This window comes from Vicugna pacos, chromosome 31 (genome assembly GCF_048564905.1).
Source record: "Vicugna pacos chromosome 31, VicPac4, whole genome shotgun sequence".
In the NCBI taxonomy this organism is placed as follows: Eukaryota; Metazoa; Chordata; class Mammalia; order Artiodactyla; family Camelidae; genus Vicugna; species Vicugna pacos.
The window spans coordinates 24,224,214-24,251,610 of NC_133017.1; the positions used below are offsets into that span (position 1 = coordinate 24,224,214).

Below are 27,397 nucleotides of genomic sequence, written 5' to 3' on the forward strand. Positions count from 1 at the left end.
GGGTGAACTTCTAATTACCACACTGTCGGTTTGTATATATTTTCAAATGAGTGATTGTTAAATGAGATCGGTGGTCACCAAGCGGGCATCCACGAGGGCACAATGGTTTTCGCAGCAGTGAGGTACCCTTTTCACTGGGTTGGCATTTGCACTGATGGGGCAGAAGCAGTGGTGAGTAAAGTGCCAGCATGTTTGCAGGAACCAAGAAAGTGGCATCAATCTGCAGTGATTTTTGTTAACACGAATGGGTTTATTTGTATTATTCAATGAATAAATAAATATTTAAAAATTTTTGTTTCATTGTATAATAGAATAACTGTTGGTAGATTTATATTACATAATCTGAACAAAGCCCCTTCCTCTAAGGGTATGAAGGGGGCCTGAGACCACAAAGCTGGAGAACCATTGCTTTAAGCACATGGTAGATGTATGAACAAACAAATATTTTATTCTTTCTGATGCTGACCAGCGTCTTTGGGATGGAAAAGTTAGATAACAGAATTCCTTTGGTAGATAAATTCTGTCTTATCTTTCAAGTTATATATGAATCTTAAGTAAATTTTCAATTCGTTGCCTTAAAATTTTGTTTATAACTGGATTATATTTGTAAATAAAATACCTTGCAGGTGCTGATCTTAAGGAAAGAGTCAAAATGAATCCCAGTGAAGTTGGCCCTTTTGTCTCCAAAATAAGAGCAGTGATTAATGAAATCGGTAAGCACAATTACATTACATTGTCTGTTGAGCATGCTGAAGAGGACCTTAAATGTCAGCTTTCAAAAGTTGCACAGTCTTCTATATAAGCTTTGACTAAAATACTAATTAGATTTTCATGGCCTATAGCTAGTTGTAAAGCTGCATGGAATATACTTAACTTGAAAAATTGTGAAAAATATTTTATAATTAAAGATGCCTCCTGTTTATGATGACACAGCATGTGGAGGTAGTTCTTAGAAAACAAAGAAGAATTTGGTGTAAGCCTTTGACGTAAAGTATCTATATTTCTTAAATATTGCATACACAAACGTATTGATGGATTTGGAACTTTTTTGGTTTTTCATGTCAATGGGATCATTCTGTGTAATGTTTATATTTGCATACCTTTTAACTTACTTTTTTATTAATACTTTTTAATATATTGCTGCATAGTAACGCATAGAGTAGTCTTATCCAGAATTTTAAATTATTGCTTCCTTAATGAGCATTTAGGGTTTTTGTTGTTGTTTTGGTTTTTTGCTGTTTTATTGTTTATAATAAAACAATGATTATCTTCGTACAGAGTCTTTTAGAGCATTAGGATGTGTGTATAGATGTTTAGACATGGTGTTGCAGTTCTCAGGATGCACTGAATATAGAATGCACCGAAGAAACTGAATCAGTAGTTGAACGTTTTTTCACAGAGAAAGCCTGAGGCCCAGTTTTTACTGTTCAGTGACTTGCGTTTCAGATTCTCTCCCTAGCTGGTGAGGAACAGATCATTGCAACCGTATACTACCTCTTCCACAGAACGGTGGAGTGAGAGTTCCTTCCTAAAGTCATTATTTCAGATCAGCAGGACCTTATGCATAAATGACACAAACAATGGAAGAAAGGATTGAGAGGAGCCACACCTGTGAACATAGATGAGATCAGTAAGTTTATTACAAAGACCAAGTTGGATTTTCACAGGGATTGAAGGGGGAGAGAAAGATTTCCACTTGAAAATATTAAATTTAATTCGTGACATTAGCCAAGTAAAATCATGGGTTTTTCTCAATAGACTGAGAAAAAGAATGAGAGAGATGTCCGCTCTATCACAGGTCAAGCGCAAGGCAAGCCAGGAGGAGCCGAGCGCGCCTCTTCCTGTTCTGTTCTCTTAGTAAATGCGCATTAGGCATCATCTCCTGGTTCACCATGGAGATTTCAAATCAAACAGGCTCTGTACTCACAGACAAAAAAGCAGTAATAGAATAGAAAAGAAAATCAGCTGGTCTCCTAAAGTCAGAAAAAAGACAGGCGGCCCGCACCACCTCTGTTCAAGATGGTTCTGAAAATTCTGGCATGTGTGCAAAAGGCGGGGAGTGGAAATACAATGATGGCTGAAAAAGAAGAAATATAACACTGTCTTTCTCAAGTGGTGACTGTCTCCATTGAAAATCTATAAGGATCAATAAATTATTAGAAATAATGAATGTTGCAAGATAGCTGAATAGAAGAGTCATATTAAAAAATAATTAATGCCTTTCTTCCTACCAGCAACAGACAAAAGGTATCAATCAAAGAAAGATAATGTTGACAGTAGAAACAAAAGTGGATCTAGAAATATATGCAAGCTGTTTGGAAAAATTATGAAACTTTACTGTAAGACGCTAAAAAAATTAAATGGAGACATTGTCTTATTGAGTAGAAAGATTCAGTATCAAAAAGATGATTCTCACAAATGAAATTAAGTGCATTAATTTTGTGAGGAACTTGGCACAGACAGGCCCCCAAATAAAATAGCTGAACATTCTTGAAGAAGAAGGAAATAAGGGTCCTTGCCTTATGCCCAAGACCTATTTTAAAGATACAGAAATTAAGGTGGTATATTACTGGCTTTGGGATAGACGAATTGACCAGTGGAGTGGACCGTAGAACCATAAAGTAGGGGAACTGATATGGAGAGAGGAGGCGCTGCAGATCACTGGTGGGTGGCAAAGACGTGACCACGGTTGTGAAAAGAAACAAACTTGTATGGTCTTGATGGAGTGAAAAATCTCTTAAACACAAAAAAAAACCACAAAGGGAAAGATTGATAATGTTCTATGAAATTAAACTTAAGAACATCTGTTTGTTAAAAGACACTCTAAAGAAAGTAGATAGAAAAGCCACAAACTGGGAGAAAACACTTGAAACACATAGCTGCCCAAGGATTCGTGTATGTGTGTGTGTGTGTGTGTGTGTGTATATATATATGCATATATGAATCAACACATGCATACATACATGCAGCCTGAAAGTCAGTAAGACAAAAATGTTTCCCACAAAAGCGAAGTGGGAAGTACGTGCAGGAAAGATGAGCGTCCTCACAGGTAATCATAGAAATGCAGGTGCATACCACAATGGGATACTATTTTATACCTACCAGATTAGCCAAAAATTTCTTAGCCTGCTATTACCAAGAGTTAACGAGGAAGTGGATCATTAGGAAGTGTATACACTTCCAGTGGGAGTATAAATTGGTGTGACTGGTTAGGAAAACAGTTCAGTGTTGCCTTACAGAGTTGAACATCCACATCCCATAAGACTCAATAGCTCACTTTTTTTGTGGAGTATTTACCTAGAAGGGTGCACTTTAGGACTGTTTTTTCTAGACCTATAGTAACAAATATATTTATAGTTTGGTTCAGTAAACACACAGGGGTGGGCGGGTATCAAACGCTCATGAAATAATCTTTCTTTGTGCATTGCATTTTGATGCTATTTTACTTTATTTTTAAAACTTCCCGATTTTGACCAGCTAATGAATGCACTGCTACTTGGAGTTTGACACCACACTATTCTGTAGATATTTTGCAGGTGTATCCTAGGGAAACTTATCCCTGGATTTAAGACAAAGACCATTTATAGTAGCAATATTGTTCAGAATAAAAAGCTGAAAACAACTAAATTGCAGTGACGGGGGAAATGGATAAATGTTTTGGTCCTTTTGCGCAGTTGGGTGTAGACAGCATTGCAAATAAATGAATAACTTACACGTGTAACAACAAGGATAAATCTTTGAAAAATGTTGAATCAAAACAATATATAACTTTTTATAAAACTGAAGGCATGCAAGATGGTATATAATTTGGAGCTATGTAAGCATGTAATGAAATCACACACACAATACACACACAGAGGAAAAGTGTGAGAATGATAAACACAGACGTTGGTGGTTACCTTTGGGTTTGGAAAGGCAGATAGAGGAATAGGTGAAGAACACCTGGACAGATAGGGTGTTAGTTCTGACCTGTTTCTTACTTTGAGTGGTGATGTTAAGGGAGTTGGTTATTATTGTGCTTCATTGTGTGTGCATGTTAAATATGTTCTTTATATTTGCCAAATTAGGTCAAAGTAGATTCATAGCTCTTGAGTTCTGCAAATATCTCTTGTGTTATTTCTTGAATTATTTTCTGCGTTTTTTTCTTATATCCTTTTTTTCTTATTTTCAAGAGAAGCCAGAATTCTACAGTTTTAGAAAATACCTCCTACTTTTAAGGTTTTTATTGATAGAGGAAAAAACCCTTCGAATGTCAAACAGAATTGGTTTATGGACCTGATTTTGTACATAAGCCTCCGGTTTTCTTTGGGGTCCTTATCCTCTGGTTCTCCTCTTAGTTCATTTTCTGTAGAGAAGGACTTCCCGGAGGTCATTTTTCCCCGGAGGAAATGGCTTGTCTGGTGGGTGTTAATGGATGCTGGTGGAGGGGGATCCTTCATTGTACACTTGGGGCTGTTTTCACATACCAGTGTGCTGGCGCCTGCTCACATGGACCTGAGGATTGTTAAAGTGTCAGGAATTTTGTGAGCTGGTTTTGAACAACCACGTACATCTTACGATCCATCATTGTGGCAGTATCAGTAATAGTACAAATCAGAACATATCCTTCCTGTTTGATACCACTTTCCCCTCTTGCCTCCTGTTGCATGTTCATTTTTCGCAGCTGGAGTATCCTTCTCTGGGTTCTAAAGGGTGAATGGGCTTTGTTCTTGGCCACAGTGGCTACTGTGCTCTGCTTGTTTTTCATGAAAGAGTCTATAAGGAACTTAAAGGCACTGGATGCATTTGAAAGCTGTTCTATTAAAATAGAGATGAGAAAGAAGTTCTGTATGTTGAGTCACTAAATTGCTTACTTTACTGTTCCTAACTTCTTAGAAAGCGTCTTCTTAAGAAGTAACCCCAAAATTCTACAGCAAAATTTAATTCTTTTGCTCTTTTCAAAGGAAAAAAAAACTTAAATGGCTTTTCTTTTGGAGATATTTTATTCTAAAGAAATTCTCAGGTTTCTCAAAAGTTGATCATTGTTACAAGTCCCCACTGTCCCCTTCAAGTATGAGATGTCTGGGCAGAAAGCAGTAACTGACTACTTTGAAATGTCGTGCATTAGCAAGTCAGCATGGATGTGCAGACATGAGATTATCCTGGTCTAATAACTGACTGCTCTTGTTCCTCAACTTTCCACCCCTCCTCCAGCTGCATGATCTGGGCACCTTACTGCTGGGACCACCGTTGTGCAAATTAGCAATTTAGAATATGCTGTTCTCAAGCAAAGGTATTTAATTACCTACTTAGGACCAGTCTTTGTCTAATCAGATGATATTTCATGAAGAGCTAGAAAGCATTTTCAGAGTTCTCTCTGAAGTGGAAACTCCGAGGGGGAAAGTCCTGGTTCTCAAGGAGTTGCTATCTAATGGTGAAAAATATTTAAAATAGGTTTTCACCAGAATTTTTAATTGTAGGCTCTAGTGTGATGTGAATGATCTTCCACAGTAATCCTTTAAAATGCCAGGTATTTCTGGCTTCCTCCCCCTCCTTACCCCCCCCCCCAAATAAAATTGCAGAAGCTTCAATTTAGCTATGTAAATGCAGAGCTTAATTTGCATTGAAATACAAGTAATTATGTTAAGAGGACAGATTATAAAATGCAGCTATTTAACAACATCATTTTTTCTTAAGATTTTGTTACACTGTAAAGTTTTATAAAAAGGAAGTAATTTGATTTTGAAAGTTTTCAAATTCTCTGACTAGCTTCTCTTCATGTGATTGAAAAATCTATTGTTTTAAGTATTTTTCTATCAGAAAAAGCTGTCTCTCTGGGTCAGATACATAGAAAATATTTTTGTACAATGGAACGGAAAATTTTGTGTAAAAAAAATCTTATGTAAATTTTACAGGATAAACCTCTTCTCAAGAAGTGCTTCTCATTTATTTTTCTTTAGTTGACATGATTTTGAATTTTAGGATTGAGACACACTTTTGAATTTTAGAATTGAAAAGCTCAAAGAAATAAAAGAGTAAGTCACTCATAATTAAAAACTAAAGAAGCACAAAAATACAGAAGCACATTTCTGTCAGACTTTTATCTTAGTCACCTTTCTGCAGGGGTTTGTTGTGGAATCAGACTCTTTTTTTCCCCCAGCCTAGCTGACTTTGTACAAGAGAATATTCTTTCTATTTCGGTGACTGCATGATCCGTCTGTCTTCCTGTTGTCTTTACCTTAAGCTAGAAGATAGAATACAGTTCATTTTGTAAAGCTGATCTTATGTCAGAACATCAGCTCAGTTTAACAGTTGCTCAGAGGCTTTGCCATAGATGTTTATTTTATTGTAGAAAAGTTATATTTTATACATTACCAAAGTGCAGTGAGCTTCTATGAATTGTTTTTATACATGTTGATTGAGGCATACCTTGCGTAAATCTCTTGATGTGGAGGTAGGAGATGTGGATTCTAGTCCTCTCTGCCGTTTGGTACTTTTCCTGTCTCCTCCTTGTTGCGAGAACACCATGGGTTTTTTCTCCACCTGTCCCTAGTATCTGGCATGGTGAATCTCCGACTGAAAGAGTAAATTGACTGGGATCCTGCTGGTGGAGCAGTGAACAGAGCTGTCCTGGTTTCCTCTCATCTTCAGATTGGATTCTCCCTCGGAACCCCTTTCTGTTTGCCTGTATCTGAAATTCAAAGAATCATGCTCATCCTGGCCTGAGCTTGATTCTTTCTCTTCCACCCCAGTTCGTGTTGTTTCCAGGATGTGCCTGAGGATGATAGAATGAACATAGATGGACCAATTTGCTTATTTATCATGATGAGTAAATTAGAACACTACCCTTCTGCTGGATTAAAATGGGAGATGTAGGTCAGGAGTTCAGGTTTGAAACGTAAAGCTGGTTGATGCTACGGAGACATCCAAGTTGGAGATGTCAGGCAGGCAACAAGAGAGGAGCCTGGACAGGAGTGGGTAGTCCGGGCTCGAGATGTGAATTTGGGAGCCATCAGAATGTTGATGCTACGTGAAGCTCTGGCCCTGGGTGAGGCACCTAGGAAGTTAACTGCAAAGAGAAAAAATGTCTGGCAACCCTGAGGCGTTAGTAATACTGTTTCAAGGCTGAGAGGAGAAAGAAGAACTGGAACAGAGACGGAGAATGATCAGCCTGGGTAGGCAGGTGGGAGGAAAACGGTGTTCTGACACCAGGGGAAGAAGGGCTTTCATGAAGGAGGGACTGAGCAAAAGCTGCGGACAGGCCACATGAGACGCGTGGTAGGGAAACTGCTCAGTATTGCAACAAGCACCCTTTTGGCAACAGCGTTGAGGCTATGGTCAGATGCTTAACTTGGCTGGGAAACGATGAAAAACTCCATTCTTTCTGTAGGGCAATTTTGAGAGATGCCTTAGTCTGGGTACCAGGCTGGGCTTTCTGGTTTTAAGTACTTTAAAAAAAAAAAAGCTAGTTATCTGAAACTTATCCTGGTTATGGACAGATACTTCCTGTAATTTGATTTCTTGTAAATAAACTATAAGTGAAAGTATTTGGAAAAATTTTCCTCTAAAATAGATGTACATAGCTTTCTATGAAGCACAGCATCTGACTTATCGTGGCTTAATTGTAGTCTCGGATGCTGACTTATGGCAGTCATAGCCTCTGATGTAAGATCCAGAGCTTTTGCATATGAATGAAGTGTGAGTAATTTTTACCCGTTTAAAGTACTGTATTTGTCATTTCATGCATTTAGTCATTATATTCTTTTTAATTACATAAAATGTTCAGCTGAGAAATGTGCTTGTAAAGGTACACATCCACCTAAATCTCTTTGTAGTATCCCATTTTAGGATTTAGATATTCTCCAGTAATGAACACAAGAGCTTGCATCAGTTCCAGGTGTATCCCTGTTAAGCCTTCCATTTGGTTTAGAGGCATCTGATAACTCGAGAGAAATCCAGAGGTGTTACTTACTTATTTTTTTCAGTTTATCACCATTATACAGTTTAAAACTTTTCCAGGTGTTTCATTTTTGTTTTGCTTTATCTGAAATAAAGCTTATTCTGAAGATTCTTAAATCAGTACCACAGTGACTATTATAATACAATTTGAGAGGTTATATGCTTGTTATTTTACCTTTACTATTGCCTGTTTTGGTTTTTATTTTAGCTGTGTTGTGTTAAGAATTGTTCAGAAAAGAAGATTTTCAAAGTTTGCAGAATTGTCTGTCGGTCTGCCAAGTTGACCTGTTTAAGTAATTAATTTAGTTAAATTGGACGTTATCCAGCATGTATTTTACATGCCCCCCCCCCGTTTGATGTAATAACTAGAAATTGGAGGTACTGAATTACGGTGTGTGGAAGGTTGATTGGTGAAACACTCTGGTTAAGTCTTGACTTTAGTTTTCCAGGTAGTAATTTCCAGATCTCAATTTTAGTTTTCTTTACCCTCTTGCCAAGAATGATGGAAAGCTGACACAAGTACCTGGGAGTTACTTGTTTTCCCGTATGAGTAGTTAACAGCCCCTGTCTATTGAATCATAGTCTAGAATGGAGTCGTTACACGTCACAGTTTGCAACTTATGGTCTCTTGTCTCTTCCTGGAGTTTTACTGCTTTGGCCGCTTTCATTGGGGTATTAATCACATTATGACTTTGGACAGTTTCGTGAAATTTAATAATGTGTTGCTAAATATAGCAAGAGCAATGGGCTTATCAACCAAGCTCTGTCACTTACTCTAAAATATTACCCTAGAATATTCTAGAATTTGACAAGACTAGAAAAAAATCACTTTAAAATTTTTTGGCTTTTTTTCAACTTTTTTTTTTTGGCAGGGGCAGTAATTAGATTTTACTTATTTATTTTTAGAGGAGGTGCTGGGGATTGAACCCAGGACCTTGTGTATGCTAAGCATGCACTCTACCACTTGAACTAAACCCTCCCCCATTTTTTGGCTTTTTGATGTTAGCACTTAATTCCACAAGGAATATCTGTGTATGTGTTTATGTAAAAATTTAAAACTTTCCAGCAGCTTTCCCTCATTCTCTTTCTCTCCACATAAGTAATTATTGCTCATATGCTAATTTAATATGTACATTTTTAGTCCTTTTCTTGATTGTTACTTGAATATTTGCATACATACATTGCTAGATAGATTATGTACAAACATGTATATGTATGTATGTATATGAAAATAACCACAAAAACAGGTCTTTAAAATTTTATTTTTGGAAATGTATAGTATTCAGGAATTTATCCATGTCATCTAGATTTTCAAATGCATTAGTATAAAGTCATCCACAGTGTTCTTTTATCTGTTTAACGTCAGAAGTGCCAGCAGTGATGTCCCCTTTGCACTCCTGGTGGTGTCCTGATTCGTGTCCTCTGTCTCCTCCTTTGATCAGTTTCTCCAGCGCCGTCTCAGTTTTATTATACATCAAAAAATCTGTTGAGGGCTTTGTTAATTCTCTCTATTGTTTCTGTTTTATTAATTCCTATTCTAGTTTTTATTAATTCCTTCCTTTTTTCTTCAGGTTTAATTTGCTGCTTAATTTTAAACTTATTCAGATGATTGTCTGTTTCATTTGTTTTGTGTCACTTAGACATATATCAGACCGTCTTACTACGTCCTTTTATCTCTGTATTTTCCATGTTTGTTTTTCCTTACTTTGTGAATAGTTTCTTGTCACCTCTCCACCAGTTCAGTAATTTTCTCCTAAGCTGCACCTGATTGTATACAAACATTGAGTTTTTCTGTTTCATTTAAAAAAAGTTTTTGGTTCTTCAGAAAATCTGTTATGTCACTTTTTTGTTTGCAGTTTACAGTTTCCTGCTTGGCTTCGTGTTTTTGAGAGTCCGCGTTTGATGATTATGGATCTCAGTTTTGTGTGGACCTTTTCCTTTTTACTGTTTCCCTTATCTTGTTTCCTTGGCTAGTCTTTGTGTGATAGACATTGTAATTTAGAGTGTAGGCTTCTCCAGTGTGGATTTTTATCACTGCAATTAAAAAAAAAAGAAATTCCTAGCATTGTTTACTACGGATATACCATAATGTGTATAATTATTCCTTTATTGATGGCTTTTAGATAGTTTTTAGTTTTTTACTATTATAAACAACAATGCAGAAAATAGCATTAAACATAATATTAGTGTATCTGAGGAAGCCTCAATAAATAGATACATCTTTCTTTCTGAGGTTTGGAATAAATTAAAAAAAAAACTAGAAAAAAAAGGCAGAATATTTTTATGACTGGTATTAGGTAAGTTGAGGTTGTGGCTTCAGATCTGTTGATGAGGTTTGCTCATTTGGATCGCCGGCATTAGACTCACTTCCCCCAGACGTAGCTGCTCTGTGCTGGCTTTGGCCGTAACTCGCAGGGCACTCTGCACACGCATGCAGGAACACTTGTGACCTTGGAGGCCAGGCACATTTCCAAAAGAAGAAAGAAGGAAGTTATAGCTCAACCAAGAACACATGCATTTATTTGTTTTTGAAGGAGCCATTTAGATAAATCATTTGTTAGGTTAGAAGAAATTTGGGGACCAAAGTTACAGGAGAGGGGGACCCACCTCTGTAATGCTGTATATATTTAGCATTTTAGGGAAGAAGAGAACACCTGTCTAGCCATGTACCCTGGACACTTGCCAGCTGGGAAAGTGAGTGAGGAGCCTTGTCAGAAAGCACCTCTGGAGGCAGGTGGCTAGAGCCGGCCCTCCTGCTGAACTGATGCTCAGTGCTCGCCTGTTGAGCCAGCTCTCTGCGCTCTCTGCTAAGCTGCTGAAATGGCAAAGAAAATGTGCCTCCAGGCCACGCATACTCGTCTGTCCCCAGTTAGCCAGTGCTTTTGTTATTTCCTGGTTGACTTCTTGCAGATCAGTCAGAGGATGGCTGCGACATTTGTACTGTGTGGAATGTACTGTGCTGCTGCTTTGTGGACGCTCCCGCTGTGTCAGTTGGTGTATAGATGTTTTATCGCTGCTAGATCTTCATCGTGGATTTTTGCTTTATTAAGCCTTATGAAGTGCCTTTTGGGTTTTTTTTTTAAGCCCTTTTAATGCTTTTACCCCATTGTTGCCCTTTTTTGTTAAGATTTTGAGGTGTTTTCTTTGTATTTGACTCTGAGGTGCCATACCTGTTCTTCATATTTTTACTATTTTCTGTTTTGTTTTAGAAGTTTTTGTATCGTTCTGTTTGTAGTTGGGCTTTGCTTTGTCATCCAGCTGGAGTTTCTTCTTACTGGATGAATATAGCTCCTTTAAATATTTTGATATACTTGGTGTTGAGTCCATCATTATGATTTTCTGTGCCTTCTGATTTTGATGATTTTGTATTTAAAAAATCATTGTAAATAAGCTGCGTGTTTTTCTGGTTCGTTCTGTTTGTGGACTTATTCTAATCATGGGAAAGGGTTGCGTTTTTGTCCCAGGGGTTATCTTTACCATTAGAACTTTATGTGCTGTACTCGGTCCTCTGTTCCTTTAGAAAGTTCTATTGACTTATTCGAATGAGCAGTGATGGAATTGGCATCTTTCCAGTTTTAAATTCTTTTCTCCCACCTTACTCTTCTCCCATCATTTTTCCTTACTGTTTTCTTTATAATTTTAAATAGACTGATACCTGTATTATTTGATTTATCAATTTTAAATTGTGTCTCTTGTTTATAAAAGATCAGGGAACTGGTGTACTTTCTTTTGTTTAATGTATCATTTTCATGTTAGTCAAGTCACATCCTTTTAAAAACAGGTTTATTGAGGTGTAATTGATGTACAAGAGATTGCAGCTGTTGGAGTGTGCAGCGTGGTGACTCTGACTTGTGAAAAGATCACCATAATCAAGATGGCAAACATATCCATCACCCCTAGAAGCTTTCCCAGAAGGGTCTTTGGTAATCCCTTTGTCCTGCCCTTCTTGGTCCCCCAACTTGTCCCCAGACAACTACAGCACTGCTGTGTATTACTAGACACTAGTTTCCATTTTCAACAATTTTTTATAAATGGAACACAGTATGCATTAATTTTGTATGTCTTTTAATCAGCGTGTTTTCTTTTGAGACTCATCCATGTGTATCATGGATCAGAAGTCGGTTCGTTTTTAGTGCCGAGCAGCATTCCACTGCAGGGAGGTGCCGCGTGCTGACATCTGGGTTGTGTGCCGTTCGGGGCAGTTACACATAAACCTGCTGCAAACATTTGTGTGTTAAATCTTCAACTGTCTTTACCTTCACTAGTCTTCCCCAAGGAATTAAGGCTCTCATTGCTGCTTTTTATCAGCATCCCGTGGATCAGTGAGGTGGTCAGGCTCTCTGTGGGTTAGTCAGGGTATCCAGAGCCTTGCCTGAGGGTCTTGTGAAAATGCACATCCTGACCCAGCAGGTCTGGGTGGGGCCCGGAGTTCTACATTTTAAACCGGCTTCCGGGGGATGCTAGTGCTGCTGGACCACAGTCGCACTTGGAAGAGCAAGGCTGTAGAGCCTGAGAGTTGATGCGAGCAAGGCAGTAGTAGTGTAGTTTCTTCCTACAGGTGAAAGTAAACTACTCTAGTGTTACATTTTTTATCAGAAATGGAAATAACGTCATTTGCCCGGTCAGGCAGCATTTGAAGTGCCAAGAGCTTCGTTATGTGTGAAGCAGCAGTCGATAGTGGAGGTCGTGACTCAGGTGCGGTTGTTACAATGTCCCAGACCAGCCTGCTGCGTGGGAGCGTGGGGACTTGCCTCGCCGGCATCCCCTCTTCGCGGTTCCGCAGGGAGGCGTTACTTGATTTGGAGTTTTGGTGCGAAGGGGAGGCTCTGGTGTTGGCTCTTCCTGCTTTAATGACCCGCACAGTCACGGACCAGAGATGGTCTGGGTTGGGGGTTTCCGGGGAAACTCGAGTCGGAACTCTAGTGTAGTCAGCTGACCAGTACCTTGCCTCTGGTTCCTAGGGTCCCCAGCTGGACCCAGTGAGCTGTGGTGTTGCTCCAGGTTTCCAAGAATTAGCAGAGCACAGAGCCATCGAGCTCGTCGGCATTTCCCTTTCCTCAGACGCACGGTCGCAGGTCCTCAGGGAGGGATGTCCTCCTCAGGGGCCCTGGGTCTGGGCTGTGAGGGCTGGTGATCAGCAGTAATGGGGACAGTGGAGACCCTGGGGCCACACCACCTGAGTTCGAATTGTGCCTGTACCAGGCAAGGAACAGCAGCTCCTCTGCCCGGTGTCCCTGTCTAGAAAGTGGAAGTGGCGATAGTTTCGATGTCCTAAGACTGCTAGGAGGTTCAAATAGTATTTGTGACATGCTTAGTCCTGTGACCACACATAGTAAGCAGTTCCAAGTATTTTGCTAAATCCACAGGTAGCAGCAAAAAAGAAAGAAGGCAGGTGGGTAAGTGGTAGGCTTGGAAAAATCAAGCAGCTTTTCTCGCTTCGCACAGTGGTCACTGTTGTGACTCCTGAAGCGATGGCTCCCATTTGCAGCCCTGCAGCCCCTGTGCGATGGGGTGAGTGTGCGTGTTGGCGTCCAGGCCTGCTCCTTTCTCAGCGGCCTTGGCTGGGCTCCAGGAGGGCCAAGGGCGCAGCCAGCCTGTTTTGTTTTTTGTGGTTCCTTTGAAAGTTGATGATGGCAGTGGGAGAGAATACATTGACCTGGCGGTAAAGTTTTAGCTGAAGTTAGGGGTCATTAGCAATTTATTATAATTTTCAGTTAGCCTTGATTTTATTTCTGTTCTCCTTGAATGATTTCAATAAAGGCAGACTTCTGGTATTACTCGATGGACATTTCTTTTGAAATACTCGATTTCTCTGTTTTCTACAAGAACACTATTCTTCAAGCAAAACCAGATTTACAGCTAGTGTTTTTCCTTAATAATTGCACTGTTTGTATTTTTCCGGAAACATCTGAAAACCTACATTATGTGTTGAATTTACCTCTGAACTGACAGGAGACCCTCAGTTGCCTTTTCCCCACATTCCTGGCCGTCTGGCCCCAGTTGTGCTCTCGGGGGTGTCCTGCAGACTCCGGGGTAGACAAGAGCCTTCCCCTGCCACTCATTTATTTTTCTCTTAAAATAGCAAACCTTTGCTTTTTGGCTTTACTTTTATTTTTAGGATCATTCAAAGGATTATTATCTTCTTTGTCATACCTGGCTCATTTCCTGGTACTAACCTCAAAATAGTATGCGGTCCTGTTGGTTGCGTAACGTCCTGAGTCATGATTTCTTCCTGTCGCTGTTGGGAACAGCCATTGCTCCTGACAACTGTTTCAGCTGCACTGTTTTATACAACTGCCGTTTTGATATTTCCTGGGTCTTTGAAACTGATAATCTGCCTTTCTGATGGTGTGTCTTACTGCGTCTCCTCTGAGATTGTGAAGTGCTCCCAAGTAGAAGAAACAGTGCACGCAAGACAAGCACATTGGGTAATTGCGGAACTGGCATGGACTTTGAGATGACTCATGTTCTCCTGAGAAAAATTAATACGAGAAACATATTTCAGGGAAAAATTAGGCTTCTGCAGAACTTCAGGACTTATACTACAGTAAAAGGCTAAAATTTAATTACTCACTGACTACTAATTAAGCTGTTCTACTTAATCCTTCAGTAGGAAAGATTTTATAGACTGCCTTACATCATGCTGGTTTGTGCTGATATTTGAAAGTACTAAGCACTGTCCCTGTTTAATGAGTTGAGAGTGTTAATACCCTGTTTTCCTTGTTTTTTTGTATATAAGGAGCCCCACGTTTCTTGTCATTTGTGTTATCTTTAGGTTGTAATGTTAAAAGCTTTTATCTGTTTGAGAAAAATGTCTTTTAAGTCTTTAATTGTCACATTTAAAAGTGATTTTCATTATTTCAAAAAGCATAAGCATGTGGGGGGGAAGTGTTATATTCTCTAACTTCAGAATTAGGAAAACCCGCAGAACGAAATGCGCCATTGCAGCTCCCCGTGCCCCCAGCCCCCTCGTCTCCCGGGTCAGTACGTTTGTTTACTTTCTCCTACCACTGCGTTACATAAACCCCATCCTCATACTTTAAGTGATGTGGAACCTAAAATCTGGCTGTTGGACATACCCCTTTCCCCTTCATTTTGTTACCGAGTCCAAACTTGTTCTGCTCGCCGCACGACAGGCCGGTAAATCAGGAGACAAGGTGTTGGGGCAAGGAATAGCGACTTTATTTGGAAAGCCAGCAGACCCAGAGGATGGCAGACTAACGTCTTGGAGAACCATCCTGCTCCAATCAGAATACAGGCTCCTTTTATACAAAAAAAACCCAACCAAACAAACTGGGGAGGGGGGTGTGGTTGGTTGTTGCAAACTTCTTGCTGCAGGCATTCTTTGTTCTTGCAGCTATCTGTGTAGGTCAGGCCATGGTGTCCCTGTAAACCTCCAAAAAAAAACAAAGGTGGTTCTCTATTTTGCAACTTGCCATCTCCACATAAGTGCAGAAATGCTGACATCCTTAAAGGTCAGAGCCCCGAGAATAGGCTCTCCTGGGTATTTCAGGCTAAAGGCAACATTGTTTTACAAAACGTGCAGAGCGAGCAGGACTGAGCCTAGAAAACAGGGCACAGTGGTCAAAACTAAAGGAACAGATCCAGTATGCAGTCAGATCTGTTCTCCTCTGTTACAATTTTACGTCATCAAAGCAATGTTTGTTTATAGACCTCTCACGTGAAGGGAAAAGGTTTATTCATTAATCAATTTCATTTGTGTTTTTATTTCTCTTTTTTACTGACATTTTATACCACTGGAAAAATGATGCTTTTTAACTTGCTGTTGGCTAACTGTGATTTTTAAGTATAATGTTTATTTTGAGGATATTAACTAATAAAAATGTAGAGCGAAGCCTTGTCAGCCCTTTGAGCAGCCACTGCCTTTGTGTGGCAGCACTAAGAACATCACCGACGACCAGGATTGTCACCTTCCTGGGTTCTTTCTGTTTGGCTTCAGGCTTATGAAGTTACATATGTTGCTTTTGTAATTTGCAGTGGGCTTATTCCTCTTCCCCTTCTATTCAGCCCACGTTTTCAGTGCACAATTTGATGTGAAGAAAAATTCCTCTTTCCATATATATCAAATCAATTTATCTCCATTTTTAGGGAAAAAGAAATCTAAGGAATAAGCGATAACCCCTGTTTATTTACCCTGGGATGGAATTTTCAGAAACTGGAAGTCAGGAGTACACATACTTCAGGCCTGGGTTTGATTCTGGAGGCCCTTTAAACTCACTTCTGTGTTTTCTCTTTCTGAAGAGTCGGCTGCCAGCAGATACTTAGCGAGTGCTGAAGGCGCTCCGGGGTGAGCAGCGCGTTCACACCGCCAGGAGGGAACAGCCCCCTCCTTCCCGTTGCTCCCTCCGACTTAGGACCTCTGCAGTTGTTCTTTTCTGCAGCTCTAGGGGGCTGCATATGCTCATGGGGTTTCTTTAAAGTATGAAGTTAAAGAAGTTGATAGTAGAACGAAAAGTAGAGAGAATACCAGGATTAATGTAGTGGAGACAGAAGAGACGGGGGGTAGCCTTGACGTCTGTCGCAGAGCGGTAGGAAGGATGTTACTGATCAGCGTTGATGTGATGCTAATCTTGCTTCAGGATGGGCAGTAAGGTGATGTGAATGCTCTGCTGGAGCAGTATGTGCAGAGTGCCGTGGAAACGTAAAGGAAGGGACTTTCGGCTTGCTGGGCATTCCAGGCAGAGGGCAGCTTGTACACAGGTGTGGACGGGAATGGCTTCTGGAGGTGCTTTAAGTAGTTTGGGGCTAGAACACAGGGTAGGTGTGAGAGGTTGGAGAAGAGGTTGGGCAGGTGGGCAGACTTGGTTCCTCCGCTGCCTCCTGTGCCATGCTGTAAGTTTGCTCTATTTTCATCCTGAATGTGGAATAAATCATTGTACTGTTTTAAATAGGGGGCTAGCATGACTCTGTTTGCATTGTAGATAGATTTTCCTGCAGGAAACATGGACCATGCATTGGAAGGGGCAGACTGAGGTGAAGGAGGTCCTCCTGCTGGTGAGAATGAGGGGACCCGGACGGCTGGCTGTAGGAAAGGGAAGGGAAGTTCCCATTTGTGAGCTGTTGTTAGGCAGGACTTTGAAAACAGTTGGGCATAAGGTCATTAGGAAGGGGGACATCTGGGATGGCTTCTCGGTGTCTGTCTCAAGTAACCTGGTGGTGGAGATTCTACCAAATGTGAAATGGAGTCTAGAAAAAGGACTGACAAGGAGTTGATGGGAACGTGCTGAAGTATTTAAGCAGAGATGTCCAACAGGCAGGACATAGAGATACAGTTTAGAGAGAGGTTTGGGTTTGAGGTGGCCGTTCGGATATCATTGGTGTTATGGACGGTAAAAGTTAAGGACGGGGAGGACACCTTCTAGGCAGAGCTTCTGCTGAGAGGGGAAGGAGGCTGGGAAATAACCACAGGTAGAAAGAAAGGCCGGAAAAAATGAGGGGGAGGGATCAGGCAGGCAGATGACTAAGGAACGTCTGGTTTTGAGTTTCGTGACTGGCTGACCCCTTCCCAGTCCTCCTTTGGGCAGGTTCTCAGAGCCGTGTCAGTGCCCGTCCCACCTGAGGTGTGCGGGATCTGATAGAGCCTGGTTGTCTTCTGGCTACTGTGCATCGTGCTCGTTACCAGGTGATCGATCTAGTGGGTCGATCCCCCAGCAGCCGCTCAAACTGCTTCTGTCTTGTTTGAGTAGATGTGTCACTTCTTTGAATGAGGCTCCATCATCCTGAGCACCAGGTAGCCCAGCAAAGTATCGTGAACTTTGCATTATACCTAAGTCATTTCAACTCGAAATTTGTATGAATCAGAACATCTCATGAAAGACTTTCAGACTATGAAGTCAGAACTGTGATTCTGTTAGCTCAACAGAAAATATTTACGAATGTGTTTCAGCAACGTGGTAAGATTGAAAGACACTGCACAAATGTGTGAAGGAAAACCACACATTTATTGCATGTTTTCGTAGAATAAGAACAAAATGCTTATTTTGTTAAAAGTAAAAGGGGTACAAAATCCTGTAGACAATATTCCACTTAAAAATACGGTCACAGAAAAATATTTAAAACAAGTTACATGGTAAGGTAACACTCTTCCTGAAGAAGCATCAAATCTTTCTTTCTGTTTCAGCTAACCTTCCAGTGCCAACCATCGCGGCCATAGACGGACTCGCCTTAGGTGGCGGTCTTGAACTGGCTTTAGCGTGTGATATAAGAGTAGCAGGTGAGACTTAATTTTATTAAAAACGTAACTTTTTAAAAATGAGGTTTGTGTTGACCCTTCCGATAATTCCAATATTTTACTCATTTTTTTTCCTGTTGTGGAATAAACATGTAGAAAAAGTCACCTTGTTGGGCTTAATGAGGTTTTAAAACTCCCAGGTAAGAGAACAGTCTTTTATACTCAGCCTCTTGTTCAGTCTTAGCAGTAGGAGAGGAAAACAGGAATTGGGTCAGACAGACCTGACTTTGGATCTTGGGTCCTGCCCTTTTTAGATCAGTTTCCCCTCTGAAATGTTGTGAAGATGAAATGACTCCATTTATGATAAACGTGTAGCCCAAGCCGTAATCGTTGTTAGTTACGGTAATAATAACTTAACCTGTTTGGGGTTCACTTTCTTCCTGCGAGGTTTTCTGAGGATGGGATGAGGTGACTGTGAAAATAATGAAGGAAAACAACAGGTGCTAACCACGCGCTATTTCCTGGTGCTCGTCGCTCTTCTCAGCTCTTGACGTGTGTTAACTCACCCAGTCTGCCTCCCGGCCCTGTGAAGCGGGTACGCGCTGTGGAGCCTGAAGAAGCTCGGGCCCAGACAGGCGAAGCAGCAAGTCTAACATCAGCGACAGTGCTGGGATTTGAACCCAGGCGGCCTGGCGTCACAGCCGGAGTACTGCGTGCTGCCACTGTTGTCCTTGATGCTGCCTTCTGTGTGGTCACAGTGCTGTCTGCATCCTTGTCCCTCATCGAGGTGACAGAGAGCACGGGACCAAGGACTGGGCGAAGCAGGCAGCCAGTGTTTGTCACTGCTCTTGCCCTGGTTCCCACCGTCCCTTCTGATGGAGCTGCCTGTTAAATGTAGAGTCAGGATAATTATGTTTTTAATAATGTTATGGTGTTGTTTCTGGGGATTTGTCATTGCTAGTCCATATGTTCGTTCCCCCTTTTCACTCTATTTTATATCTCTGTCTTCTTGACTGAGATCCTTGGGTGTTAAATTGAAAAGTCAAGTTACATGCGATCCATTTCTGAAAGAATGCAAGTTCTGGGAATTAGGGTATGGGAAGTCGTCCAAGGACATTTGGATATGCAAATAAAGAAGTAATTAAGATGTTTTAAAGTAGCCGTGAAAACAAACATGGAAAGAGGAGCCCTGTCCAGCTGTCAGAACAGTAAAACCATTTGTCAGGAGTAACTAGAGACTGGGTCTTGAAAAGTTGCCATATCTGATACGACATATTAAGCTGTTTGATCTGGAGGACTGTTCGGGCAGCCAGGGAATTCTTACTTGTCAGACACAGCCTCTCTCCTCATCCTGAATAATTAATGAACTCCGAGCCTTCAGACATGACTTGGCAGTATCAGGTCAAATTATGTAGTTACAACCTGGTCTTTCTGCATCAAAAAATTAATTCGCTGCCAAGCAATTTTTAACAGAAAATGTTATGTGAATCTCTTAATAGATATCATTTAGAATGTTCATGTATTTCCATAACTAAATGTCTTCCAAAGGGATTTTTAAAAAGATTCGTGACAAAAATTTAATTAGTAAACAGAATAGCCTACTAACTTTTTTTAAGTCATCATATTTGAATTTGACGATGTGGGTGTTACTTAATTTTCTTCTTTCCTTTTTAGCTTCCTCTGCAAAAATGGGCCTGGTTGAAACAAAGTTGGCAATTATTCCTGGTGGAGGTATGAATTGTTCACGCCTGTCTTGATTTGCTCCTCAAAACAGTGAAAAGGCAACATTTTGGGTAAAGAGACTCGTGCTGTGTTGTTTGCTTATTATTATTCAAAGTGCATCCTTTTAGCCTCTGGGGGTGTGAAGATGGAGGGCTCCTTGCCTGGTGTTCTCTTCTTGTGCTGTGTCCTGTGCTTTTTCTATATGATTTCTTAGCTTTTAAATTATTGTAGCGGCCACATCATTCTTGAAAGAGTACAACGATATTTGGAAACTTTTATATGGGTATATAAATGTATTTGCCCTCAGAGAGCCTTTTCACACCGTCAGACCCCAGTGGAGGAAGGAACAGGGCTTCCCAGGCTGCCTGCCAGCTTCCTTGGGTTTCTCTGCAGCTGGACAAAGGTTGGGGTTAGTGGGCAGCCTGGATTTGGAGCTGAGGAGCTGGTATTTATTCTGTTACTACAAAAAAGATAGGTGAGCTGCTGCTTTTTGGAAGGCTCATTTAAGAAAGCACTTTTCCAACATTGGTAACGAAGTCTTGCATCACCCAGTAAATCTGAAATTTTGTTCCTTGTCTGATGCAGAGAATTTAGAGACATTCCCATTCGGTGGAGTTGTTCTTTCAAAAAATGGACTTCATTTGAGGAAGTGTGTGTTAGTAAGTTATTACTGTATGAGTGAAGTGATAGTAATAATGTAAAAATCAAAGGTGGTGTTTGAACACTTCAGGCATGTTGTACCTGAATGGGTTAAAGTTATGTGTTTAACCGTATCTTTAAAACAATATGTATGGTGATTAGGGTGTACAGGTAGGAATTACACCTTAATTTTGTGAAACTGAAGACTGCCCAGATCAGTTTTAAGACTTAAGTTTTCTACTTTGGAATTGCTGAAAATGCTATTCCTGTAGGTAAAAGCATTTAATATCTACCTGTCCGGCCCTGCCAACCTTTTTCACAGTGACTCATGGAAACACTGAAAGGATGATAAGAAAATGGATCCGATGAAAAGAATTATCAGATAACTAACATGTGAGATAAAACAGCTGTTCCCCAAATTGAAAAAGGAAGAAAGAAAGATGAATTTTTAATTTATTTTCTGTTCTAAAAAGAAAGAAGGAAAGAAGGAGGGGAATTAGAGCGCTCAGGTTTCAGAGGACCAGAACTGGGGTCCCGAGATCTGTCTGTGTCTCGTCCCCAGGGTGAGCGATTCAGGACATCCCTGCCCGGCTCACCGTAAGCTGTGTTTAGCAGTAACGCAGCCCCTTGGCATGGAGTCCAGGAACTCTATTTTAAGGTGTGTCTATGAAGTAATGTTAGATTTTTAAATCCTGAGTGTGTGTGTTGTCCTGAACACAGTAGTCATTTTGGAAAGTTTTGTTTATAACCTTTGTCGAAATCTTCTTAGAATTTACATCAGAATTTGAGCTGATTCTTTGGAATATCTTCTGCCAGTGACTCATCTTTTTCCTCTGAGGGTGAATTTGCTTTTCATAAATAGCAAAAGACCTTTCTGTGCCAAATCTGATTAATAAGGTCGTAACTGTTTTCAGGAAGAAGAAAAGTGTAACAAAAATAAGACTGCTTTTCTTAAGAGACTTACGTAACGTCAGACCTTTACCAGTGTTGTGAGCAGGGGACAGCACTGCTGGGTGAGTGGGCTGATGCCCCAGTGACCCCTCTGAAGTCTAGTCCACTTATGAACGCCCCTCATGCACTGCAGTGTCGTTTCTTTGTACTGGTAAGTGTGCTCGGTGACCACTTGCTTTATGTCCAGTTAGGGTGTTTTGGGAGTTACTTGCAAGAAACTTAACATTGTTAGTTGCTGTGGTGGAAACACAGATACAGATGGAGATGGCGCATCTGAAATCTGGTAGGAGAGAGTAAACGTGTGCAGTACCACAGCTGCCCTGTAATTACAAAGCTGTTGGCATCAAACAGGAGCAAGGCAGTTTAAGCTGGGGAGCTGTGAGTGTGAGGAAACAGTGGTGGACTGAGTCAGCGGTACGCGTCAGAGGACAAGACCTGCACGCGGGTCCCAGCAGCTCTCTCGCCTCTGCTCACACGCTGTGTTTCAGGCACATTTACTCACTTAACTTAGCACATGTTTGTTGCGCCGTGCACTGGCGTAGACACTGGGTGTACAGCCATGAGCAAACAAGGGAAGGGCACGGTGCCCTGCAGCTGACGTTCCAGCACAGGGGCGGGAGACATGGCAAACAGCGAGCTGTGGATTGTGGCCAAAGTGCAGCAAACCACGCCCCTCATCCAGACCAGGCCTCATTCCTGCTTATCCCTGGAGACGGGGTTCCAGGTGCCTGCCAGAGTATGAAATTATTCAGATAAACCAATCGCATCCTCCCTGAGGAACCAGGGGCACATCACGCTCTCGCACTGCAACGCCTGCCTCTCGTACCCTGTTTGTCACCCTGTTACCAAGCACAGTATCCATGTGGTCCTGCGTGCCATGTGGTACCCTTCCCTGGGCTGTGAGCATATGTGACTGAGAAACTGTTAGCAGTCACATACGTGTCCAATGTCCAGTGTCATGTGTTTGGCCGTCCCCAGAAACCTAGGAAAGGAATCCCTCCCTCACCAGTAAGGAGAAGAGGAGGCAACTGAAACAATTCGCCCTTAACTTCTTGACGTAGTAACCGCTTACCCACGTGAAAAATGGAAATGCACAGCGTTTCAGAGTAGAAATGACGGAAGAGGGGGTGAACCTCACGACTGAGCAACAGGAGCTAGGAGTTCCTCGGTCCAAGTAACAGAGAAGCAAACAAAAAGCTGAAGAAATGAACTGGACACCAGGGGCCTACGGAGCAATGCTCAAATGCTTGACGTTTGTGTTGCAAAAATCTCAGAAGGAAAGGAGAAAGAGGGTGGTTCAAAAAATATTGTTCGAAAAAATGGCTGAGGATTTTACAGATTTGGTGAAAGACATAAATGAAGGATTCCAGTGAAACCAGTCAAGATGAGCCCAAAGGAACCCATGAGCAGACGCTTCATAACCAAAATGCTTAGGACTAAGGACCAAAATAATCATCATCATCATCTTGAAAGTCGAAGAGAAATAGCACATTAATAGGAAGCAATGGTTTGAATGAGTGGATTCCCCATCAGAAAGTGTGGAGTCCGGAGTTCAGTGGAATGGCATTTCCGAAGTGCGGAAGCAAAGGGCCGTCAGCCTAGAATTCTCGTATTCCGAACCTGTTTGTGTCTTTATGTTTACAGTACGTTTCTGGTGGCAGCATGTTGTCGGGTCTTGCTTTTTCATCCCGTCTTACGGTTGAGTCTTAATGAGCCTTTGAATGTGCTTGCTGTTGTTACGTACAAAGCTCTCGTTTTCGTGTGTTTTCGCTGTGCTCTGTTTTTGTTCCCCCCTTTCCTTTTCACCATTGTGTGGATTAATTGAATTTTTTAATGATCCTGTTTTATCACCTTTATTGCCTTAGTCACTGTTATAACGCATTCATTGTTTTTCTCTGACCTTTGTCCTGTGGCTGTGCACTTTTACAGAGGCTGTGAGCCCACGTTGTGTGGTTAACTACTTCTGTTAAATAATTGATTATTCTTTAAAGAGATTCAATTTACTAGGAAAATGCCTTAGGTATTTGTGCCCGTAGTTACTCCAGTTAGACCCAGATTTCATCTCTTACCCTTCCCTCCTCCAGGAGGACTTCCGTTAACATTTCTGCGGTGCTCATTGGCTGCTGCCGAGCTCCGTCAGCTTTTGAATGTTTGGAAAAGTCTTTATTTTGACTCTATTTGAAAACACTTTTTCTGGGTATAGAATTCTAGGCTGGCATTTACTTACCTTTCAGTTTAGCCAAGCTGTTGCTTTACTGTTTTCATAGCTGCATTTCTTTCCTGGCAAGGACTCTGCTGTCATTCTTATCTTTCTGTATGTAATTTTTTTTTCCCCCTAGAGCTACTTTGTGATTTCCTTTATCACTTTGTCACGGGTTTTAAGCACTTTGAATTGTGATGTGCTTTGGTGAAGTTTTCATCATGGTCCTTCTGCTTGGCATTTATTGAACTTCAATCTCTCATCCTTTCAGCTCTTTCCCTGGACTCAGAGAGTTTTCTCCCACACTTAATGGTCAGCACTTTGCTAAGTAAAGAGTTACCCTCTTTAGCTTTCTGGAGCCTTGTGTGTGTGCTGCCCACTCGAGCTGTCTGGGTCGGCCTGGGGTCACAGCCTGCCTCAGCGGAGAGTGTGCACTGGGCTTGAGCGCCTCTCTGCGCGGAGTCCTGGAGACTCTTTTTGGATGATACGGTTGGGCAGATGCAGGGCTCCCCTTGCTTGTTTCCCATCTTTCCTCCTTCCCAGCCCTTTATTGTCTCATGTCCAGTGTCATGAAATGTTTTTTGGATGTTTTAGGCACAAGGTAAATCCAGTCTTTGCTGCCTTATCTTGATTGGAAAGGAGGTGCTATGATTTCTTAAACACATGCCTTTGCACCCACCTGTCAGTTGCTTGCTTTATGCATGTATTTAGATGCAACTGACATATATAACATATTAATTTCACGTACACAACATGATGATACTGTAGATGTACATGTCGCGAAATAATCACCACAAGCCTGGTTAATGTTTTGTAATTCCTTTGTTCTTTTCTTCTCTTGCTCGCTTTGTGGTTTCATGATTTTTTTTTTTTTGTAATGGTATGCTCAGATTCCTTTCTCCTTACCTTTTATGTATCTACCATAGAATTTTTGTTTTGTGGTTGCCATGAGGCTTACATAAAACAACATGAAACAACTTACATTTATAACAGTCTATTTTAAGTTGGTAACAACTTAAGTTTGAATGCATTCTAAATCTCTACTTTAAAAAAAATTGAGATGTAATTGATTTACAGTGTGTTTCTGGTGCACAGCAAAGTGATTCATTTATACATATATATTCTTTTTCAGATTCTTTTCCATTATATGTTATTACAAGATAGTACATATAGCTCCCTGTGTTATATAGTAGGACCTTATTGTTTATTTTGTGTGTAGTAGGTTGTAACTGCTAATCCCAAACTCCTAATTTATCCCTTCCCCTCCCTTTCCCCTTCGGTAACCATAAGTTTGTTTTTTATGTCTGTGATTTGGTTTCTGTTCTGTAGGTAAGTCCTTTTGTATCGTATTTTAGATTCCACAATAAGTGGTATTTATTTATCTTTCTCTGTCTGACCTCACTCAGTGTGATGATCTCTAGGTTCACGCATGTTGCTGCAAATGGCGTTATTCCATTGGTTTTATGGCTGAGCACTTTTCCAGTGTACACACGTACCACGTCGTCTTTATCCGTTGACGGCGTGTCAGTGGACAGTTCGGCTGCTTCCATGTCTTGGCCGCTGTAAATATAAACAGTGCTGCTGTGAACCTTGGGGAGCATGTGTCTTTTTGAATTGGAGTTTTCTCCATGCATATGCCCAGGAGTGGGATTACTGGATCATGTGATAACTCTCTTTTTAGTTTTTTTAAGGAACCTCCATACTCTTTTTTATACTGGCTACACCGATTTACAGTCCCAGCAACAGGAGGGTCCTTTTTCTTCACACCCTCTCCAGCGTTTATTATTTGTAGACTTTTTTAGTGATGGCCATTCTGGCTGGTGTGAGGTGATACCTCATTGCAGTTTTGTTCTGCATTTTTCTGATAATCAGTGATGTTGAACGTGTTCTCAGGAACCTGTTGGGACATCTGTCTGTCTTCTTCGGGAAATGTCTGTTTAGATCTTCTGCCCACTTATCATTGAGCTGTGTGAGCTGTTTGTATATTGTGGCTATTAAGCCCCTGTCAGTTGTGTCTTCTGCGAATATTTTCTCCTAGTTCGTAGGTTGTCTTTTTGTTTTGTTCGTGGTTTCCTCTGCCGGGCAGAAGCGTCCGAGTTTGATTAGGTCCCATTTGTTTCTTTTTGCTTTTACTTCTGTTGCCTTGGGAGAGCGGCCTAAGAAAACATTGCTACAATCTTTACATTTAAATCTTTTCATTTTTATTCTTCCCACACGTTGTGCGTTTTTGATGTTACATTTTGCATCTTGTTCTCTCGTGTGTGCATTAACAGATTATCGTAGTTACAATTATTATTTTGTTTTTTTCTTACCTTCCTATGAGCTTTATGACTCATTAACCCATTACCTTTACATCAGGTTGTTCTGAACTATATTATGTATTTACTTTTACCACTAAGATTTGTACTTTCGTATGTTTTTCTGCTACTAAGTAGTGCCAGTTTGTTTCAGCTGAAAGAAGTTCCTTTAACGTTTTTCGTACAACCAGTCTAGTTGTGATCAACGCCTTTACCTCGTCTGGAGAACTCCATCTGCCCTTCAGTTCTGCAGGGCAGCCTGGCCGGGTGTAATAGTCCTGACTGGAAGCGTTTGGAATGTGTCGGGTTCCTCGCTTCTGGCCTGCAAGGTTTCTGCTACACAGTCGGCTCACGGTGTTACGGGGGTTCCTTGGATGTAACAGGTCGTTTCCCTTTTGCTGCTTTTCAGAGTCTCTCCTCGTCTTTAACTTTCGGCACGTTAACTGTAATATGTCTTAGAGCGAGTCTCTGGGTTTGTATGTTTTAGAACTCTCTGGGCTTGCAGGGCGGGGATGTTTTTAGTCATTGTTTTGTCAAATAAGAGTTCTGCCCCGTTTCCACTGTCTTCTCCTGCGGGGACCCTGTAACGTGAGCGTCGACACGCTCACTGCTGCCCCGCAAGTCTCTCAGGGTTTCTTGACTCCTTTCCATTTGCTGCTGTTGTTGCTGCTTTGCTGGGTAAGTTGCACCACCCCGCCGTTGAATTCAGTGCTCCTTTTTCCTGCTTCGTCCAGCCTGTTGTTGAATCCCTCTGGTGCACTTTCCAGTTCAGTTACTGTGTTCAGCTTTGTCACTTCTGTTTGGACGTCTTAAATTTTCTCTTTGTGGGAATTCCTCTTCGTTCACGCATTCTTTTCCTGTCCTCAGCATTTTTGCGACTGTTATTTTGAGCTCTTTTTCAGGCAAGTCACTTGTCTCTGTTTTGTTAAGGTCTTTTTTCCTGAGGTTTTATCTTGTCTTTTTGTGTGGATTTTTTTTTTTAATGTTTCTCACTTTCCTTGACTCTCTGTGTTAGTCTTTATGCATTAGACAAAACAGCCTCTTCTTCCAGTCCGGGAGATGAACCTTACTGTTCAGCCCTGCCCTGGCTGTTTGTTGTCTCTCAAACCCTTGGTCTGTCCAAGCACCTGCTCTGTTCTTAGTGGGTCCCGGTGGCTGAGGCAGGGCCAGGACCTGTCGCGTCTCAGCGGGGAGGAGCTCAGCCAGCATCTGGAGTCAGGCTGATTGGAAGCCAGACCCTCAGGCAGCAGCTGTAAGATGTGGAAACATGCTGCTTCCAGGGGAAGACTGGGAGATGGGTATTTCTTGCCTTTGGGTGCTAGCCAGTTAGGAATTCATTCTTTCTTTGCTGTTGTCCTTTTGAACCATTAACACAAGGCCAGCTGGTCCACAGATCCAGGCGGTCAAGGGATGCGTCCGCCAGGCGGCAGCTACAAAAGCTGGGGCGACAGGTGTGTG

General features: G+C 41.3%; 1 protein-coding gene across 3 annotated transcripts in view; it reads left to right on the top strand.

Annotated features, from left to right (window-relative positions):
* The window catches only part of AUH (AU RNA binding methylglutaconyl-CoA hydratase), a 146,205-nt gene that overhangs the window by 48,650 nt on the left and 70,158 nt on the right, over positions 1-27,397 (top strand). For 2 of the 3 annotated variants that reach the window (XM_072952733.1, XM_072952731.1), the window contains 3 exons: positions 627-713; positions 18,080-18,172; positions 19,805-19,861. In XM_072952733.1, the coding sequence (XP_072808834.1) occupies positions 627-713; positions 18,080-18,172; positions 19,805-19,861 (237 nt within the window). The remainder of the gene's footprint in view (positions 1-626; positions 714-18,079; positions 18,173-19,804; positions 19,862-27,397) is intronic. The other variant, XM_072952732.1, reaches the window with a different exon arrangement.